This window comes from Synchiropus splendidus, chromosome 19 (assembly GCF_027744825.2).
Source record: "Synchiropus splendidus isolate RoL2022-P1 chromosome 19, RoL_Sspl_1.0, whole genome shotgun sequence".
Taxonomy (NCBI): domain Eukaryota; kingdom Metazoa; phylum Chordata; class Actinopteri; order Syngnathiformes; family Callionymidae; genus Synchiropus; species Synchiropus splendidus.
In genome coordinates this window covers 4,753,419-4,774,135 of record NC_071352.1, presented here as the reverse complement: position 1 = coordinate 4,774,135, position 20,717 = coordinate 4,753,419, and the positions used below count along the sequence as shown (strand labels likewise).

General features: G+C 42.2%; 4 protein-coding genes across 5 annotated transcripts in view; all 4 read left to right on the top strand.

Moving 5' to 3' along the window:
* The window catches only part of LOC128751070 (beta-galactoside-binding lectin-like), a 31,288-nt gene extending 28,125 nt beyond the window's left edge, over window positions 1-3,163 (top strand). Inside the window, exons 1-4 of one of the 2 annotated variants that reach the window (XM_053851847.1) lie at window positions 1,979-2,071; window positions 2,503-2,585; window positions 2,651-2,810; window positions 2,913-3,163. In XM_053851847.1, coding sequence (XP_053707822.1) covers window positions 2,066-2,071; window positions 2,503-2,585; window positions 2,651-2,810; window positions 2,913-3,062 — 399 coding nt within the window. In that variant the 5' untranslated portion in view covers window positions 1,979-2,065 and the 3' untranslated portion in view covers window positions 3,063-3,163. Of the gene's footprint in view, window positions 1-1,978; window positions 2,072-2,502; window positions 2,586-2,650; window positions 2,811-2,912 lie in introns of those variants that run through there. The other variant, XM_053851849.1, reaches the window with a different exon arrangement.
* A 7,699-nt stretch (window positions 3,164-10,862) lies between these two features.
* Window positions 10,863-12,078, top strand: LOC128751074 (beta-galactoside-binding lectin-like). The gene is made up of 4 exons (XM_053851855.1): window positions 10,863-10,892; window positions 11,475-11,557; window positions 11,624-11,783; window positions 11,861-12,078. The coding sequence occupies exons 1-4, from the start codon at window positions 10,887-10,889 to the stop codon at window positions 12,005-12,007; spliced, it is 396 nt and encodes a 131-aa protein (XP_053707830.1). The 5' UTR covers window positions 10,863-10,886; the 3' UTR covers window positions 12,008-12,078.
* A 1,794-nt stretch (window positions 12,079-13,872) lies between these two features.
* On the top strand, window positions 13,873-15,134 carry LOC128751461 (beta-galactoside-binding lectin-like). The gene is made up of 4 exons (XM_053852487.1): window positions 13,873-13,955; window positions 14,470-14,549; window positions 14,611-14,770; window positions 14,874-15,134. Exons 1-4 carry the CDS (start codon window positions 13,950-13,952, stop codon window positions 15,018-15,020), a joined length of 393 nt encoding a protein of 130 aa, XP_053708462.1. The 5' UTR covers window positions 13,873-13,949; the 3' UTR covers window positions 15,021-15,134.
* A 2,775-nt stretch (window positions 15,135-17,909) lies between these two features.
* LOC128751445 (beta-galactoside-binding lectin-like) lies at window positions 17,910-19,167 on the top strand. Its single transcript, XM_053852442.1, has 4 exons — window positions 17,910-17,977; window positions 18,166-18,245; window positions 18,671-18,842; window positions 18,945-19,167. Exons 1-4 carry the CDS (start codon window positions 17,972-17,974, stop codon window positions 19,137-19,139), a joined length of 453 nt encoding a protein of 150 aa, XP_053708417.1. The 5' UTR covers window positions 17,910-17,971; the 3' UTR covers window positions 19,140-19,167.
* The last annotated feature ends 1,550 nt before the right edge of the window (window positions 19,168-20,717 follow it).

Here is a 20,717-nt window from a genome sequence, read left to right as displayed (position 1 = left end):
TGAGCAACGGGCTGAATGTTCAAGCCAGGGCGGCTGTGAAGGTTATCTCTGCCAACAGGTTATGGCCCCAGGGGTTATTCAGCAGTAATTATCCTTGTGTTGTAGCAGGCCAAGCTAACATCTGCCTCAGGACGTTGAAGCTGAGGAGGACAAAGAGAAAATGAACAGTTTTTGAACGACAAAACTTGGTCAGTCGTCATATGAGGAGCCGCAGATGACGGACGTATATTGAGGGACCATAATGCTGGGAAAGGGAATGCCACGCAAAGTGATGCACAAAGTTGCGCACTTACGAAGATACAGAGAAGATGAAGCCGAGCGCTGCCAAGGATGACGTAATGAAGGCTCGTGTGCAGCAAAGTGAAATATCTGAGGCAGGTAGAGGCAGATTAATGGGCTATAAAGCCCGGATGGTTCAGTGGTGCAGTTGGTGCAGGAATGCGTCTCACCGTGACTCAAACTGCAGACGAACTCAGAGGCGAAAAATCAACATGCTTCTCCGCCAACGTGAAATCTGGATTCAGAGAGACAAACCAGAAACTGGTGCCTTGATGTGAGAGCTGAATAGAGTTAGTTCACAAAGACCTGCCAATAGATCCAGAGTCAAGAAACAGATTCAGATATGTAATATCATTCAAGTGTTCTTGTATTTTCTGAAAGGTAAGAGTGACACAGTGCAAGCAACAGAAAGCTTTCTTGCAGACACAGGCCCATATGGTAGAGTGCGCTATCCAACTCGGATGCATGGATCGTTCATGTAAAATCCTCTGTCTAACAACGCATGATCTTAAAGTTTGTGTCTCTTTGTGTTTCTCTCTCAGCGGAGATGGAGCAGGTCATACCATCAAAATCTCAACTGTTTCTGACGTCATAGGTGCGATTGAAACCACAGTCAGCCACACTGGAAGGCCCAGGTGCATCGCCTTGGTGTCGGGTGTCATACATCAGGGAGCTGCAGCCCATGTTGGAATAACTGCAAAATGTGAATAACATCTACACCAAGTGATTTATTATGAAATTCTCCAAACGGAACTCATGCATGAACTACTGTGGAACTAAACTGAGGTCACTTCGCCCACATAGAAAGTCGCAGAATCTATTGGTCCTTGACAAACACCAAGTGTCGAAATCGCTGACAATTGCAGCAGTTCGACATGACTCACTTCATGCATGTTTCACAAGGAAAAACAGAGAATTCAGTGGAAGGACCTGGACCTGACGGAGTGCAGCACAGCGCCACCTACAGTAGCATTCTACTGATTGGGTAATAACTGCACTCCTGAAATGGCAAAATGAAAGTGCCTTGAATGCATTTTGTTTGACAGAAAAGAGGCAACAGAAGAGGCGACTTTAAAACAAGCGGGATTGTTATGCTCGACAGGACCTGCAGATGCAGTGTTGCTAAAGAAACACCTAAGTCTGACCATCGTGCCAGTCAAAGACAGCATATCCAGGAAACCTGAAGTCAAACGCCAGAGATAAATGAAACCTTTCTCCTTGCAAGTAAAGTGACACAAAAGGTTTTTGACAGTGACGTTTACGGTGTACATATAAAAAAAAGGCAAAAATGACACAAATACCTAAACAGAGATGACCAATCAAAACTTTGGACAGTTTCCAGTTCGAACTTTCTCTCCTGAACTTCAGTCTTCCAATGGAGGTGTTAGCTGTAGATGAACGACGTGTTGTATACAAGAAATACATTAAAACAACAAACAGTATCAAAACCAAAACTCAGGAGGTAAAAAATATATAGATCAGCCAAGTAGTTATATAAACACAGAAGAATAAAAGTATGTTTTAAGCATCAATCACGTCTGGAAGGCTGGAAACAACAACCAATTAACCAGTCATGACTCTTCACTTGTTTCCACAGCAACTTGTTCAACATTGTTGCGGAAGATGATGAGGGAAGTGACTCGATAGGATGAGGTGATGTCACTCAGAGTGCAGGTCCCTCCCTGGCTCTATAAATTGAGCTTGGATTAAAGCTGGGGCACTGGAAGATCTTCCACACTGCTCTGCAACATCTCTCCACATCTTCATCACTATCGTCATCATCATCATGCCTGTAAGTCCTGTGTTTCTATTTGTGGTGCAATGATCTGTTTAGAGCCCAGTAATAACCTCATTGATTTATTCCAGTAACACTGCTATGAACAGACCTGAAATACCTTCAACACTTGTGTTGTTTTTGTTCCTAAAAGAAGTCGCAGAAGTGTCACGAGGAGACAGAAGATGCTCTCATTTCCAAAGGCACTCAACTTGGTCTCTGACCACCAGAGACTTAGTCTTAGAGTTGGTCTCTGTTCTGCTCTGGTGTCAGTCTCGAGTTAGATTGTCACATCGTGACCCATGACGCAGAAGGTTTGGTTCTGGAGCTGGCACTAGATTGATAACACGGTCTGTCTGAATGACTCATGAATTGGGGCTCAGTGACTGCTATTGTGAAGCCAAGGAGGTTCTCCTGATGTCAGCTCAAATGTATTCATGTCCACACAGGAACTGAGGACCAACAACATGCCCTTCAAGGTCGGACAGACCATCACTGTGACGGGAATTCCTGACGCTGATGCTGCCGATAAGTTAGTGCTCAGTTAAACAGTTGAGTCTTGACCAGATGGAGCTCTGACACAGATTTCTGTTTCAGGATTTCAATGAACTTCGGGCCCAATGATAAAGACATTGCTCTCCACATTAACCTCCAATTCAGCACCAACACCGTGGTGTATAACTCTTATGAGGGTGGGGTGTGGGGCCAGGAGGTCTTTGGAAAAGGGTTTCCTTTCAAGCAGGGGGTGACCTTTTCTGTGAGTAAACTGCTTTAGAGAGTCGCTCATTCTGTTGAAGAAAATGCAGGATGATGTTTTTCTACAGTGATGTGAACATTCATTCTGGTCATTCTCTTGTAGATCACTATCACTTTCACTTTTGGAGAGTTTGTGATCACCCTGCCAGATGACCGAACTGTCCATTTCCCCAATCGCCTGGGGGGAACCGAGTACACTGAGTTCTTTTCTGACGGAAAAATTCGCATTGAGAGCCTGATGGTGAAGCAATGAACCTGACCACAGCCACTGTGACTTCACAGCTGACCTGAGCTTTTACATTCAACACAGAACTACAAATGTCATGTGACGGAATGCATTAAAGCTCCTTACGAAAAGACTAATGGTTCTGTTTGACTTATTCTGAGCTGAGGGTTTGATTTTCAATTGTATATCACTCTGCATTAAATTACATGAACATAGAAGATGCTTGTCCACTTCAACATACCGATTTGTCTTCAGAGTAGCAGCAGTTTGTTTTTTGTATCTCACAGCATCCGAAAAAAGGAGAAGAAAATGAATGTATTGGTTCAGTTTTTTAAACAAACAACTGCAAGAATTTCACCTCCCCTCTCTAGAGAAGAGATCCCCAGAGTCACTGCACATTAAAAGCATTGCAAGCATGGCAAATTAAACCACAAAAATAGTTTTCTCCTCCGACAGAAACACCGGCCAGCAATACATAGGTGTGACACAATTAGGTAAAACTGAAGCCCCTGGAAAGCCACTCTGGACAATAGAGAAGGAAAAAGACAGGAGACAGAGAGAGGGCAATTTCAATCGTTCACCACCTGGGGGCAGTCACATTCACACTGGAACTGTGGTTCAGATTGTTGGGGAGAAATCAGATTGGAAAACGGTTTCAAACCTCTGACGTGGGTCGCATGCAATGAAAATGTAACTGCACAACACAACCATTAAAGATGAAAAGAGCTTGTTGTTTTTCAAAATATACAAGAAATAACAATTAGAATCACTATCCATGATCATTCTTGCACAATATTAAAGTGAAATTTCCCTGAAAGAAAAAAAAGAAGTCACATCTGGGCAGACCCACGTCTTCTCTGATCCACGTTACTAGCCAGGTGATGGACCGGGAAGTCAGTGGGGAATAAAACGTATTGATTTTCCTTTTGGTGGTGTCATGGCTCCGCTTCCAGGCTCCGAGTCCTGGTTTTGCTTCTCTCCCTCTGTTCCTTTGGCACACGGCTGGAGCCGATTACCCCCTGATTACTGTCTTCAAGAACAGCTGGGCTCCAGCAACGTGTGCCAGATCGTTGTCTTTCTTTCCTGCCAGTTCTCCTAGTCCCTGTGTGTTTCCGCGTTCCCTGTGATGTTTCCTCTGGTTCCTGTGCTTCTGGACTCCTCTCGTTCCCCCGTGGTAACTCCTCCCTGTGGTAACTCTCGGTTCTCGTGTCTCTACCTGTGTTCGGCTTCTTTTGTTCTGTTTGCTAGCTCTTGTGGTCACTCCTGGTTCTCGTATCGCTCCATCTCTGTTCAGCTTTTTGTTTTGTGTGCAGCTAGCTCGTTTAACTCCTGAGTTAGTGTTTTTGGTTTCTTGCTGTTTGCCGTGTGTTTCTTGGTTTTCTTTTGTAGTTTATTCTCGGTTTCATTTGTGATTTAAGTTCATTTAACTCCTGGTTTGGTGACGCTTTCTGTTTTGACTTTTTACTAATGTTTGTGCACTTCTGTTAGTTTCATTACTGTTTTTACACTCTGCGTTTGCTCTGTTTCTTCCCGGTTCGGTGACGCTTTCTGTTCTATTTTAGTTTAATTATTAAATATTATTTATAATTCCCTCCTGCCTCCTGTGCCTATAACCACTTGCACTTGGGTCCTACACCACGTCCTCGTACGTGGCTTTAGCTCCCTCGTCCCTTCGTCTCGTGACAGGTGGATGCATTGCAGCACAAATCAAACAGGTATTTCACTTGCTCATGAGGTGATACTGAGGCAGGGCTTCACTTCAAAGAGTGACCACAGATTGGATGATGTTTTCCTGAACTCATTTTCATGATTGTAAGACGGACCTACAAACATTTGGTTTTTAAAAGAATATGCAACAAAATAAATGAGTGATGCACTTTTCATAATATTCCTACTCAATCTGTGACTTTATACAATTTTATTACAATGTTTCAGAAATAAGAATGGAGATTTTTAAGTGACAAATCCACCTTCACGAACGCTTTCAAGAAGACGTATTGATCAAGCAGTTGTGTTCAGTTTTTACACAGCCTAGATTACCACATCTATTATGGAATGTAAACCATGAACAAATAAAAATAAAAATACATTCACGTATAAGTAAAAATGTACATTGAATTTTAGCTACTTCTCTGCGTTCATTTTTTGTACATGTTGAAAACATGGCGATACATTTATCTTTCACGTCGACTCACAAAAGGATATACACTTAAAGGGAAAATATATCATGAGATGAAGCCAGTCAGGAAAATGATGACTGAGCTGAAAATGATTTCCAGCACTCAATTTAATGACACAAAATGATGTGCTGAAGAAGCGCAGCAGACACTTCGCGGGGGAGATGTTTAGAGCGAGTAGAGAAAGGCTGTTGTCTTTTCTTATCTAGGAGTGATAAGATCGACTGGGAGGGCTGATATGACCTGATTGATTCTCTTCTCAAGAAATTCAGACATCAAACAGGTTTATTAATCTTCGCCTCTCAAGAGAGATTACAAAGACAGACCATATATTTTATCATGCTTTTACAACCTTGGCAGCACATTTTGATGACGGTCAATAAAAGTAAAAGTTAAAAAGTAAATTCTTCAGCACGGCCGTCGACCGCTGTGGTGAATGAGAGCAGTCACTCCATGGCGTCTCATGATGCCGTGTCTTCAGCAAGGACTCACTGCTGCAGTAAAGCATGTCAGTTATCACACGGGTCGGTAGGTCATGTAATGTTGTGGAATATGCCTTTTATTTTGGAACATTGTTCAGCTACAGAGGCTAGACTTTGATAGTGGAGTATTTTCAGCAGATAACTAATTTGCACACGTTTCAAGACCTCGGACTTACTGCTGTGCCGCAGTGTTAAACACATTGGTTGAACACTTTGTATGTGTCATGGGTAACCTTCGCATACCCTGTGAGTCATGACTGTTCAAAATCAGCAAAAATATCAAACAATGATGTGAAAAACATTTTTACAACAGCAGCCATGGAATTAATAATGTATTCTAAATTCTAAATAAAGATTTCTGAAGAAAAAAAGTGTCCAAAAAAGTTGAACCCACAAGTTTCATGTAAAATAGGAAAATAAAAATTTGATATTTTTGATTATTTGATATATATTAGAGTAATAACCAAGCTAAGAAAAGACGTGGGGCTGCTGGAGGCCTTCTCCCGTTGCTTATCAGCAGTGGGGCGTCCAACGCCACGATTAAGGCAAGTTTTGAGTCGCAAAAATTAGTGTAATAAATGATTTAGAAATTCATCCATAAGTATTATATATATATATATAATAAGTTTCATTAGTTTTGTGTGGTTGAGTGTGTGCTGACGATGATCCTTATCAGGTGCTGCCGTTTATCTGCAGCGGCTCCTTGTGAACCACAGCCACTTCTGGACTCATTACCGGGATTGAGGTGTCACACCAATGTCGATGGTGAAAGATGCGACGACCTGTGGGAGCATGACCTCCAAAATTGACATCATCTGCTGCCTTTGAGGAGCCACGCGACACACACTCCACCTTCATTTCACACTCGGAGCGCTGCAGATGGCCGTGGCATTTCCTTAACGGCCTCGCGAGTCATTCAGAACCGGAGCAGCTCCTGCCAAAGGATGCAGGTGCTCCAGGGGCGTCGAGGTCAGGGCTTGGAAACCACATGGCAGTGGAGCAAACCTACAGCGTTTCCCTCGACACCCAGCGCCTCACGCCCAACACCGTCTTCAACACACCAGCTCACGTGCTCAGTGAAGTCTTTTCTGAAAAATGCTTTCAATATGTAAGCAAACCACCAGAGGAGACCAAACCAATGTCAAAGGCAGGTGTGACTGGTGCGAGTCTCATCTCCTCTCTCTCGTGGGTCCACGCCAAATGCACCAGCAGCTGATCGTCAAGAAAACAGGCTGTGGAGTCCGATTGATAAGTGCAGGTTTTAATTTCTCCACATCACCTCCATCACTGAGCAACAGTGCTGAAGCTGCAGCGTGGGAGTGAGCGCGACCTTGGTGTTGGGTTCTTACATAACACAGCATCTCGCTGAGCCGGTGGCTAAAATTCAGACAGAATTATCATACCACGGACCACCAGGGTGATAACGCTCAGGCCCAGATCAAACAGAGTTCAAGTCGCCGCCGGACAACTTCCCTCTCCTCGCAGCAGAAAGTTGAGCTAGTGCAGCCATCTTTTATTAATCCGCGGGGGAAGCGGCGCCATGCTGAGTCGGCACTATCCCCTAACCATCGTCTGGTGAGACACTACAGCCTTCAGTAGTCGACAGAAAGTCTATTTCAGGCACAGCCAACAACAGCGCTGCAGTTATCAGCCACGTCCTCCGGGGGGGAAGCGTCATGGCGAAATTACAACTGAGTCAGAGGTGCAGCGTGGAGCTCCAGACAACCAGGACGTGACTGGGACTCCACGTCGCAATGACATCTTCTCTATTTTTAAACCCAAACGCACAAAGTAAATACACTTCGTCCAAGTGCATGCTGGAGCCCTCTGAGATGGGCAGTAGCTGACACAGTCGCAGTACTGGGTACTCCTGCAACAGGTGGAAGTAGTCCTACTAGTACTAAGTGCTGGTGCTGTAGACATGTTTGCAAATGAAAGCAGTGGCAGAAAGAGAAAAGGTTGTCGTAAAAGTACTAGCAGTCAGCATCAGTGCAGTGAGGAGCAGGAGCAGTGAGGAGCAGTGAGGAGCAGTGAGGAGCGGGAGCAGGAGCAGTGAGGAGCAGGAGCAGTGAGGAGCAATGAGGAACAGGAGCAGTGAGGAGCAGTGAGGAGCTGTGAGGAGCAGGAGCAGTGAGGTGCAGGAGCAGTGAGGAGCAGGAGCAGTGAGGAGCAGGAGCAGTGAGGAGCAATGAGGAACAGGAGCAGTGAGGAGCAGGAGCAGTGAGGAGCAGTGAGGAGCAGTGAGGTGCAGGAGCAGTGAGGAGCAGTGAGGAGCAGTGAGGAGCGGTGAGGAGCAGGAGTTTCCAGGTGTTAACTTGTCAGTTAACTGACAACAGTTAACTGTCACTCACAGTCACAGCATGAGTTTGACTGAGGCTCACACTAAAAATGTGAAACAACACTTCCAAACTAGCCTCCTAGCTTAAATAAAATTATTTCATAATTATCAGAACAATAAACAGTTAAAAGTAATGACATCATTAAGACTAACACTATATACAGTTGTTCGACGGAGTAGTTGCATAAACAACAGAGAATAAGAGTATATTTTATGCCACAACCATAAGAACGATTTTGTCTGGAAGCAACGAGAAACATAATCACTCATTCCACAGCTACTTGTTAAACATTAATCCTGTTTGCAGAAGATAAAGTCACTACTCTATAGGGTGTGGTGATGTCACTGGGTGGAGGACCCTCCTTAGCTCTATAAATTGAGCTCAGATTAAAGCTGAGGCACTGCTCCGCAGCATCTCTCCACATCTTCATCACCATCATCATCATCATGGCCGTAAGTCCAGTATTTCTATTTCTTTTGCAATGATTGTTTTGAGTCTTTGAGTAATAACCTCGTTGATTTTTTTCAGTAACGCTGCTATGAACTGACCTGAAATAACGTCAACAATTGTGTTCTTTTTGTATATAAAATAAGTGGTAGAAGTGGCACGAGGAGACAGAAGATGCTCTCACTGGTGCACCTGAAGAAGTGCCAGCTTCACTGTAGCTCCAGTTCAATTTCCAAAGGCACTCAACTTGGTCTCTGACCCCCAGAGACTTTGTCTTAGAGTTGGTCTCTGTATGCTCTGGTGTCAGTCTCGAGTTAGATTGTGTCGACACTGATGTAATTGTGACATGAAGGTAAATCAACAAAATTACACCCTGAAACAGAGAATTTTAAGAAGTAACGAATACCCATTTCTCCACGGTCAGTTTTTAAGTTTCAAAGTTATAGGGGGGGCCCCGGACCGCACTGTGCCCATGTGTGCAGTGGCAACTGTGTTCACTTAGACGAGGATGGGTTCATCTTTGAGACAAACCTAATCAACTGGGTAGAAGCTGACCACATTATTTTCCAAAACCCTGGCACCATGACCTCCACTGGGGTATGAGGAGAGCGGATGTGCAGTTTTCTCACAGAAGACTGATCTTTTTGAAACATGTTGAAATGCTTTTTAATTGGTTCAAGTCATGACAAAGATGCACAAGGTTTGGTTCTGGAGCTGGGACTAGATTGAAAACACGGTCTGTCATTGATCTGAAAGAGCCATGAATTGGGGCTCAGTGACTGACGCGAGCTATTGTGAAGCCAAGAAGGTTCTCCTGATGTCAGCTCAAATGTATTCATGTCCACACAGGAATCCAAACATGAATGCAACTATACATGTTTGGATTTCTTCAAAAGCAAAATCCAAACATGCACAGTGACATCTTCACCAGGTGCACTACTTTTGTTTAGACCTGGAAATACAACTAACATGCAATTTGAAAAAAAATCCCATCAGCTCATTCCTCACAGAAATATTTTATGTTACTGATCTGGAAATTCAGCAGCTGGCATCTGAAATACATTGGTGTTCCATGTTTCGTGACTGCCAGATTACACAACAGTTATTTGTGCTGTGAAAACGATTGAAATGAATGAAAGGCAAACAACGTGAGATAAACATCTTGCTGATGTAGTTCATCGCTTCTCAAGAAAGACTACAAAGGACTATATATTTGGCAATGTTTTTTTGACCTCAACAGCCATTTCGCAAGTCAGTGGCTCCCTTATTGTGTAAGAGGAAGCTAAAATATTATGTTTCATTGTTCAATTATCAAGCAACCTCAGTTCGAGAAAACGCATTTTCAGTAAATGATTATTTTTCTATCTATTTTATCAGTGATAATACTTTTGTTTGAATATCTGATCATCATGAATCAAAGGAATTTTGTTAAACATGACTAATGATTTTTGACAGCAGTGTAACATCTTCCATGGGAAAAAGAAAATGCAACTACAATTTTCCAATGCGAAGCCTCTAGAGGGCTGAGCACACTGAAGGAGAACTTCACTGAGTGTCACTTTCCTGATATTAATTGGTATAATAATTGATACGAGCTCTTCCCAGGTGTTAGCTAGTCTGGGTTGGACTGAGCATCCGGGTGGTCTCACTGTCACAGCATGGGTTTGATGGAGACTCACGCTAAAAAATGTGAAACAACACTGGTAAACTAGCCACGTAGCTGAAAAAACACAGCTTCGAACTTACTTTACCATGTTGTCAACATTGAATCAATCTTGTGGCAAACCATGTTCAAAGACGCAGGGAGAAGGTCCGGGGCAGAGCCTTGTCTTTTCTTATCCAGACGGGTGTAGGATATGGGTAAAGGGAAGTAAAAGTGAAATAAAACTTGGTCGATTTTCAGAAAGCTTTATCCATGCAGCAGCAAGGACAACTCTCAACTAAGAAGGAGAAATGGCAACAGGACTAAAGAGTCAATACCAATACCAGCTGAGTTTCAACTGCACTTTTAGCAGCTACACAACTGAGAGCCAATGCTCTCCATTTGTTGAAAAATGAAAAGAAAAAAACAAGTTAAAAGTGACAGAACCAATAACACAAAAACTAAGAGGATAAAACTACACACAGTCGATCAGTCGAGTAGTTGGATGAACGTCAAAGAATAGAACTATGTCTTACGCAACAACCACATGAATCTGGAAACAACTGTTAATAATCATTCATTACCCTTCAGCAGTACCCAGAGCTACTTTTCAAACATTGGTGTGGTATGCCATGATGACGGAAGTGACTGGATTGGGTGTGGTGATGTCTCCCTGGCTCTATAAAATGATTAAAGGTGAGCCACGGGAAGACTTTCAACACTTCTCTGCAGCAGCTCTCTACATCTTCCTCATCATCATCATCATGCCGGTAAGCGCTGTATTTCCATTTCTAATTGTACAGTATTCTTTAAAAAACTTTGCATTGTTCTTCTACTTGAAAAAGTGGAATTTTGTCAGACTGTCAGAGCATTGCTCCATGATCACTTGATAAGCTTCACTCAGACATCATGATAGCTGGATATATAACGTCATTGAGCCGCATGTCGCCCGACCGCGATGTGCCTAGATCTGCAGTATTGACTGTGTGTACTTAGACTAGGATGGGTTCATCTTTGAGACAAGCACCAGGACCAAGATCAACCAGGTCGGAGCCCACCACTGTATTTTCTAAAACCCTGGCATCATTGTCTTGACTGGGCCACGAGGAGAGCGGATGTGCAGTTTTCTCACAGAAGACTGATCTTTTTGGAACATGTGCAAATGGTTTTTAATAGGTACAAGTCATGACACAGATGCAGAAGGTTTGCTTCTGGCGCTAGAACGAGAGTGAAAACACTGGCTGTCATTCATCTGAATGAGTCATGAATTGGGGCTCAGTGACTGACGCGAGCTATTGTGAAGTCAAGAAGGTTCTCCTGATGTCAGCTCAAATGTATTCATGTCCACACAGTTGTTGCAGATCAAAAACATGGTCTTCAAGGTTGGACAGACCTTGACTGTGACGGGAATACCCAACGGTGGTGCCACTAGTAGGTTAGTGCTCAAAGACCGTGATGTCTTGACATGAGAATGGACTTTTGAGACAAATTTCTTCTTTAGGTTTTCACTGAACATCGGCTACAACGAGCAAGACATTGCTCTCCACGTCAACCCTCGCTTTGAGTCCAACACTGTGGTGTGCAACACACGCCAGAAGGGCGTCTGGGGCCAAGAGGTCATTGGATGTGGGTTTCCTTTCAAGCAGCATGTGGAGTTCACTGTGAGTAAACTGCTTTAGAGAGTTGAATGGTGTTTTCTGCTGTGATGTGAAGAATCATTCTGTTCATTCTCATGTAGATCACCATCGCGTTCCACTGTGGGGAGTTTGTCATTACCCTGCCAGATGACATCAAAATCCGTATTCCCAATCGCCTGAATGGGAAAGAGTACCCTTACTTCTTTTCTGATGGAGAAGCTCAAATTTCCAGCCTTGAGTTTAAATAGAAAACCTCCACGGTCGTGGTGGCCATGTGACTTCACAGCTGACCTGAGCTTTTAGATTCCACACAAAACTACCAATGTCATGTGACTGAATGCATTAAAGCTCCTTATGAAAAGACTAGTGTTTCTGTTTGACTTCTTCTGAGCTGAGGGTTTGATTTTAAGGTCATACACAATTGTGTATAAAGTAAAATTAACTGAGGATGCTTGTCAACTTCAACATATCGGCCTGTCTTCAGAGTAGCTGCAGAATGTTTTTGTATCCCACTGCTTCTGAAAAAGGAGAAGAAAATCAATGCATTGGTTCATTTTCGAATGCAGAATTTCACCTCCTCTGTCTAGGAGAGAGTCCAGATCCCCTGTGGATGATGTCAATTTCAGTTGCTTCTATGCCGGTCTTTTAGTAAATCTCAAGACAATTTGTGAGTGATAAGAGTCTCTGATACACCCCAACATAAATTTCTCCCATTGGGATCTCAACCTGTGACTTATCACCCAGAGAGTCAGAAACACAGTTTCAGTGTTTTCTATATTCTATATAGCGCTTGACTCGCCCGGATCATTTGTTCAAGATAGATCTGGCAACGGCCATTTTCCAGTGTTTTATTTCTTTTACGAATTCATTAACTAAGACGAAAAAGCCACAAGCTTCGAAGACTTTCAGAAGACATTTTTTTTAACCAAAGACGACCAAATCATCGGGGAAGAACTTATTTTAAGAAAAATGATCACCAAGCAAATCTGGAAGGCAGTGGCAGTATGACAACATGAATTCTATATGATGTGAAAATGACCTGAACTATTATTGAAAAGCACTGCAAGAAGAAGACCTCTCTCACACACACATTCAGGATTCAGAATTTGATGTGAAGATGAAACCAAACATGTGGTTTCAGAGGAGAAAATGATCAAATACAGTATGTACCGTCTGTGGGCTTTGGCAATAACTGCAGCAACCCACAGCAACATACTAAAAAAAGGAACAAACAAGTTCATTTTGAAATTTGTGAACTGAACTTTGAACTATTGTTAATGATTAAAATCAACTTTCCCAACACCAGGGAAGTTAAATTGTAAAAAAAAAAAAAAAAGATTCCCTTCTGAAGAAATTCGTAGGAAGCATTACTACACATTGCGACACACATCAGAGGCCTGTCACTCCATCATGGAGACTTCATTGATTCTCTTTTCAAAAACTCTTTTGCTCCCACTCTTTTGAAATTGACCTAAAAGTTGCTTTAGATAAATATCTGCCCTCGATTGTTATGTCTGCATGGTGCACCCAGATGATCTCCACCACACGCACATTAAAGATTCTGTCCCAGCACCCAGCCTGAAATCTTGTGCGATCACATGGGATAAAACAAAGTGGAAACAAGAGGAAAAGACGACACACATCACCTTTCTCCTTGCAAGTCAAGCAAGTCTCACTGTCAACTTCATTTTTGTGTGAACTGGTGAGTTTTATTCAACACTACCTCCAGAGTTCTCTTTGGCAATTGAGCAGACATTCCAGCAGCATGAACTACTTGATGTTGTAAAGAACTTGGTTTTTGTGACGGCCATATAACAGAACAGCCTCAGCGTCATGAAAAGAAAAAAGATAATACAAGCATCAGTATTTAATCCACTGAAATGTGAAGGACTTGTGATCAGCTTCTTGCTGATGCAGAACTTCGCTTCTGATGAAGTCGGCTTCATGGTTGCGAAAGAGAAAGTCAGAGTATGATTTGGTTTGGTCATAACAACCACATGAATCACGATCTGAGTTGCTTATCAAATGTAGGTGTGTAGGGAAGTGTATTGGGTGTGGTGATGTCACTCTGAGTGCAGGTCCCTCCCTGGCTCTATAAATTGAGCTCAGATTAAAGGTGAGGCACATGAAGACCTTCAACGCTGCTCTGCAACATCTCTCCACATCTTCATCATCATCATCATCATCATCATGCCTGTAAGTCCTGTGTTTCCATATCTTGGGAATGGAGCTGAGCTTATAACATCATTGATTATTTTCGGCTGGAAAGTTCAATCTCCAAAGGGGCTCGACTTGTGGCCCTCACAGACTTGCACTTGTTGGCCCCTCTGTATGCTCTGGTCTTGATCTTGAGTTTATCGGTAATTGTTTTGACACTGATGTAATTACACTATGAAGGGAAAAAAGACAAAATGACGCCCTGAAACAGAGAGAGAAGGATCTTCTGTTGGCAAATGTAAGGTTCTCTTGACCAGGACTCACTGTGATCAAAGTCTGTATCTGTCTGGAGACTAAATATTGGGTCGGTATTTTTCTCTTCTTGTTCTGGCCTTAGTCATGACTACACCCACCGACAACTAACTTTCTGTGGGCGTTATCTCTGTCCTTTTCTAATGCCTCACTAACTTTTATATTCATAATAAATGGTCTAATGTCTAATCTGAGACACCAAAATTCATGTATTCAGCTCAAACGTCTAACGTCCACACAGGTGACAGAGATCAAAAACGTGCACTTCAAGCCCGGACAGACGTTGACTGTGAAGGCAGTACCCCATGCTGATGCCACCAGGTTAGTGCTCGGTCAAAACACTGGCATGACAATGGACTTTTGAGACAGATTTCTGTTTCAGGATTTCACTGAACATCTGCTACAGTGAGCAAGACATCGCTCTCCACGTTAACCCCCGCTTTGACAACAACACTGTGCTGTGCAACGCATGCCAGAAGGGCTGCTGGGGGGAGGAGGTCTATGGAAAAGGGTTTCCTTTCGCGCGGGGAGTGGCGTTTACTGTGAGTAAACTGCTTCAGAGATTCATTCGGTCTGTTAAAGCAAATGTAGTATGACGATTTTCAGCAGAGATGGGAAGATTGATTCTGTTTTTTTATCTTGTAGATTACTGTCACTTTCCTCCCCGAAGAGTTTTTGGTGGCTCTACCAGATGACAGCTTGATCTATTTCCCCAATCGTCTGAGAGCAACGGATTACCCTAACTTCTTTTCCAAGGGAGAGCTTTCCATTGAGAGCTTTGAAATTAAATAATTCTCCTCAACACTCACCACAGCCACTGTGACTTCACAGCTGACCTGAGCTTTTAGATTCAACACCGAACTACCAATGTCATGTGACTGAATGCATTAAAGCTCCTTACGAAAAGACTGGTGTTTCTGTTTGACTTTTCTGAGCTGAACAAGCTCAATCTAACAGCGACAGACAGATTCACAGTTTCAACGTTTTCCATACTGTCTGTAAGGTTAAACATCCATTTAGAATCAGTCTGGAACATTTGTTCAGGACAGAACTGGCGAGGCAAATTCATGACTGACTGATCTCTTCAAACTTAGCCAGCTGATGTCACCATTGGTTTGTAATGTAGCTTGCAGATTGTGACCTTGAAATATGAGCACTGTTAATAAATCTTAGCTGATATGAAACTATTATTTAGCAGGATTTACTTGCTGCGTAAAAAGCTGAATATAAATGTAAAGAATTGCAAATGAGGACTTGCCAAATCTTTTGCTACATTATTTACAATTTAGTTGATATTTCTTCTTCCATTTGGAACTGAAATCTTATCATTTCTGTTCCTTATTCCCAAACAGTGGGTATGTGTAACTGTGTGTGAGGTCCTATATGTTGCGTGTTAACTGTAAGCAGCCTTGGCGGATAGGGCCTAAAGATTGAAAAAAAGAATGTGTAATATTCCTGGAATATGTTTTGTGGCAATCGAGTGTTTACATTTTATGTAGTGTGGCGCCATCTGTGGTGTGTTTGTTGTCATTGACTGATGATGTCACTTATGTGGGTGAGATGAGAGGAACAGAGTTCTGGGAAACGAAGAAGCTGTGAATAAAGTGTCAGTACTTTCCTCGTGGGTCATCCAGATCATTTCTTGCAAGGACTCCAAGAATAAGACAGAATGATTCCCGATTTGTCATGACTTCTTTCTGGACCAAAAGTGATTTATTTAACTGAGTAGTATTACGTTTGGCCAACAGATGTCGCCATAGAGTCGGAAAACAACCACGATCGTGACTCTGATGAAATTGATGTCATAGTTTTGTTGGATTGCATGAGAAATGTTAACATTGACCTTTCCATAACCATAAACTCGATGGCATATGTAGCAGCGATTTGCAGTTGGCAAATATTTCTTTAATAAAATCAGGAATTTGACGAGACAGAAAGCATGGCACGTTCGAACATGAGATTTGAGTTCAGCAATAGACACAACAGTGATTCAGTGTGTGGGTACAGTCTGGTGAGGTCATTAGGAATGGTCCGAACCTCATCTTAATAACTCTTGCTCCAGGACTTGTATCTGACAGGGCCTTTTGTTCATGTCATAACTGCAGACACTTTCCTCGATTGCTCATTGAACCACTGCCTGTCACTTTGACCAGATGACACATGGTGACATTGACCACGGTTTCATGACAGCAGAGAAAAACACATCAGTCCGGCAAGGTTCAGACTTTTGAAATCTCAGTTCAAATCTAGAAGTTGCGTTTCCCTCAGCCACCTGGATAATGCGGTTCATTCACACAGGCGTTTAGCTCGATTGTGATCGAACCCGGTGTTGATCTATTTGTGTGATTTGGGAGCTTCATCAAAGCAGAAAGATGCTGAGCATGTACAAAAAAGCAGAAGTGTGGGACATGTGATCTCTGCAAATGCAGCCACCAGAACCAAACACAAATCAAAATCAAACAAGACACTTGATCCCATCACTGGCCAAACAGAGCAAACATTGTGGAACTGACAGTTTGCCGGCAGATACTCATTTTGACAAACACAAACATGCAGACAAACATGCTCGGTTAAGTGTCAAAATGACTTCCAAAGTTCAGCAATACGACATTCACTTCACTTACGCAGCATATTGGACCAGCGAATTCAATGGAAAGATTTGGGGTGTCCTGCTGATGATGCATAAACCACATCCTGGTCTGGACGAGGGTGTGGTTTAGCGTAGCGCTAGCTACAGTGAAATTTTGCAACATCAACAAATGCATTTCAAATGACAAAAATGATGATGCTTTGATTCAAGTTTCTGTTCCACAAATGCTTCTGTGCGATTGTTTTCAATCAGGGTGTTCAGCTGCTGCTCATGCCGTCCGAGTGAACGGTAGCTCGCACCTCACAATTTCTGTCTCACACTATACGATCCGACGCGACTGCATACACTGTACGTCTACGTGGGACAGAAAGGACTCTTGGATGTGGATCTGCAACACAGGAAAACAAAGAAATCGAAGAACCACGAGCCAGAACAGCAGAGTCAAGCTGTCCAACGCTTCAGCGATCACAGTCACGCCATCCGTAGTTACATTTTCAGAGCACGTTGAAACCCAATTTAACCTCTGTTGCAGGTGTAGCGAGCACAACACACCAACACAACAGCTTGAACAATGATAACGCACAACTGTTTAGACGTTACTGATACGTAAAACAGTCACACAACTGACAAATTGTGTCCAATTGGACCAAAACTCGCAGAGTGTGTAGCCAGCTTCACTAAGAAACGGTAATAAAAATGTGACAAAAAAGTCAATACAAATACCAGCTGTATTTATACAGCATGTAGACCAACGACACAGTTGGCTGTTCATGAGCTTAAAAATGTTATCTAATTTATTAATGTCATTTGAAACAATAAACAAATTCAATGCATTTAAATGGCTAAAATGAAGGGGATAAAACTGTATTAATCAGCCCAGCAATAGAGAATAAAATGTATGTTTAATGCAACATGAATTACAATCTGGCAGCAACAACAAATTAGCCACTAGTTTTCACTGCAACTTGTTAAATATTGCCGTTGTTTGCAGAAGACAAAGAGGGAAGTGACTGTCTAGGGTGTTGGTGATGTCAGTGAAAGCAGGACCCTCCCTGGCTCTACAGTATAAACTGAGCTCTGATAAAAGGTAAGGCAGTGGAAGACCTTCACCTCTCCTCTGCTGCTTCTCTCCACATCACCTCCTCCTCCTATCATGCTTGTGAGTCCTGTATCTCCGTCTCTTGTGTAGCGACCGGTTTTCCCTTCTCTGTTTTTGATGCTTTCCAGTCACTCTGGCCTCCATGAAACTTAAATATACTCAACACTTCTAGCTACTGGCATGATCAGTCATGGCAGTTTGGTTCTGGATGAGAGATTGACTTAAATTACAATGCTTAACATCCACAGCCTTTGACTATCAAGAACATACCTTTCAAGATTGGACAGACGTTGACGGTGAAGGGAGTAGCCGATGCACACTCAACCAAGTAAGTGATAACAGCTCCTCTGTGACTTTGTTTTTGTGAATTAAAAAATAAAGAAATAGATTTGTTGTCGATTTCAATGGAACTAACTAACTAACTATATATATATATATATATATATATATATATATATATATATATATATATATAGAGAGAGAGAGAGAGAGAGAGAGAGAGAGAGAGAGAGAGATTTTTTCTCTTTTATAAATATAGGTCATTTTGTTCATTGAATATCTAGAGAAATTCCTAATTTTTCCATGATGATTATTGCCCTTCCTCAATTTCATTAGTGTCCACATATAAAGAAAAAAAATCATCTTTTTCCTTCTGCATATAACAAGCATACCAGTAATACTACCTTAATTTCACCAGAGATAATCTGAATCTTGGCGGGAGAAATGTGATTTTCACACAGATTCGTGTTTCAGCTTTGAGGTGAACATCTGCCCAGATGAGAGCGACGTCGCCCTGCACATCAACCCCCGCTTCAAACGCCACACTGATGTGAACACAGTGGTTTGCGACTATCTGCAGGGCGGCCAGTGGTTGAATAGAGTCACAACAGAAGAGTTTCCTTTTCAGCAGGGGGCGGAGTTCACCGTGAGTTACCTGTTGTCGAGATTCATTCATTTTTTTCAAGCAAAAGCAGGAGAATATTTTTCTGCAGAGATGTGAAAATTCAATCTGTTCATCATCTTGCAGATCACTGTCGCATTCAGCCCCGGAGAGTTCCTGGTCACCTTCGCAGATGCCACCACCTTCCATTACCCCAATCACCTTGGTGCATTCAAGCAAGCTTCACAAGCGTGGAGATTAAATAGTCTCTACACTCACCTCTGTGTCCACACAGCCCACCTGAGCTTTTCGATTCAACTCAAAACGATAAATGCAATGTGACTGAATGTACTAAAGCTCCTGACACAAACAGTTGTGATGGCGTTTGAGAGCAAAATTGGGGATAAAATAAAACCTCCTGGGAAGCGTCCTCCCCACCACCGTAGCTGATACTAATTTCAGCTGCTCACAGTGTTCTTTCAGTAAATCTCATGAGAACAGGTGAGGGTAAGAATGTAATACACCTGTCTGTCCGTCTCCACCTTGTTCCTCTCATCACTTGTGCACAAGACTCCAACATTAATTTCTCCATTCGAGATATCTACCTGTGACTGACAACCATGGGCCCAAAGTGGTCAGGCTTCCTACAAAATAATCCAAGTCATCACCAAGAATCTAATAGATTTACATGATTTCAAAACATAAAAACACAGTTACAGTGCTCTCTTGTAAAACGGTAATTTATATTTATTTAGATGCTTATTTTGAACTGGAATGCTGAGAGAGCGGCGTCCGCTTGGCCAGCAGATGTCCTCACAAAACAACCGCGATAATGACGTGGCGCAGTCTAAAACATCATTTTATTTCTGTTTTTTTTTTTAAATAAAATATGATGATGCATATATTTTTCACACAAACATTTGTGTGATAGGGTTCATTGCCATGTTTTTTTTTTTTTTTTTTAATGGAAACAAAATTGTTCAGAGATGAAAATGTTTTATTTGGCCAATATCAACTCAAAACCAGTTTAACTATCTCCAGATTCATTCGGTACGTTCTGAGACAGAGAACATTGTTCGAGAGGTTAAAAGAATTTTTCACTGCAGAATAATAATCATTAAAAAGACAGATATAACTTAACAAATGGTGTCTGCCTTAGGGGAGCTACAAATATGGAAGATTGTCTCCTGACGAAAAGACTGAATCGGCTGAATCGAGTAGCGGCAGAACGCTTCACAGTTTCATTGTTTTCTATATTCCTATAACGTACACTTGGAATTAGTCTGGAAAACTTGTTCAGGACACAACTGGCGAGGCGAATTCAGCAGTGATTCATTTCTTTGACTCATGAGTCTAATTGTATTTTGGGTTTGTAATGTAGCCTGCAGAGCGTGACGCTGAAATACATGCTAAATCACTGTTAATAAATCTTAGTTTCCATGAAATTATTATTCAGCAGGATTGATTTGCAGTGAACAAAGCTGTCTACAAATGTTAAGCACTGCAAATGAGAACTTGACAAATCTGAGGGAACACTTTCTCGCAGCACAAATGGCAATAAATACTGTGTGAGATAATAATAATAATAACAATAATAATAATGAGGCAAAATGAAAGTTGAGTTGCTGCATATGAACAAATGAATTTCAAGCTCCTCTATTTCATAGCAAACACCTTACATAAGCACATTACATGAGATTTGTTTGACAATTCTACAACATGGCAACACTATTGTTACATTACATTCAGTTCAGTTGATATTTCTGATGACATTTCGAGGTTGAAAAGGAGCCAAGTGAAGAACATTTCCGATAATTGCTGGACCTTATTCCCACTTTTCCCAACAGTGGATATGTGTGTCTGTGTGTGAGGTCATATGTGTTGAGGGTTAACCGTAAGCAGCCCTGGCTGATATGGTCG

What these genes read in the sequence shown, in the direction of transcription:
- LOC128751074 (XM_053851855.1), top strand. An exon ending in AACGGTGGTGCCACTAGTAG is followed by an intron (nt 11,558 to 11,623) that starts GTTAGTGCTCAA and finishes TTTCTTCTTTAG; the next exon opens with GTTTTCACTGAACATCGGCT. An exon ending in AGCAGCATGTGGAGTTCACT is followed by an intron (nt 11,784 to 11,860) that starts GTGAGTAAACTG and finishes ATTCTCATGTAG; the next exon opens with ATCACCATCGCGTTCCACTG.
- LOC128751461 (XM_053852487.1), top strand. An exon ending in CCCCATGCTGATGCCACCAG is followed by an intron (nt 14,550 to 14,610) that starts GTTAGTGCTCGG and finishes TTTCTGTTTCAG; the next exon opens with GATTTCACTGAACATCTGCT. An exon ending in CGCGGGGAGTGGCGTTTACT is followed by an intron (nt 14,771 to 14,873) that starts GTGAGTAAACTG and finishes TTTATCTTGTAG; the next exon opens with ATTACTGTCACTTTCCTCCC.
- LOC128751445 (XM_053852442.1), top strand. An exon ending in GCCGATGCACACTCAACCAA is followed by an intron (nt 18,246 to 18,670) that starts GTAAGTGATAAC and finishes TTCGTGTTTCAG; the next exon opens with CTTTGAGGTGAACATCTGCC. An exon ending in AGCAGGGGGCGGAGTTCACC is followed by an intron (nt 18,843 to 18,944) that starts GTGAGTTACCTG and finishes ATCATCTTGCAG; the next exon opens with ATCACTGTCGCATTCAGCCC.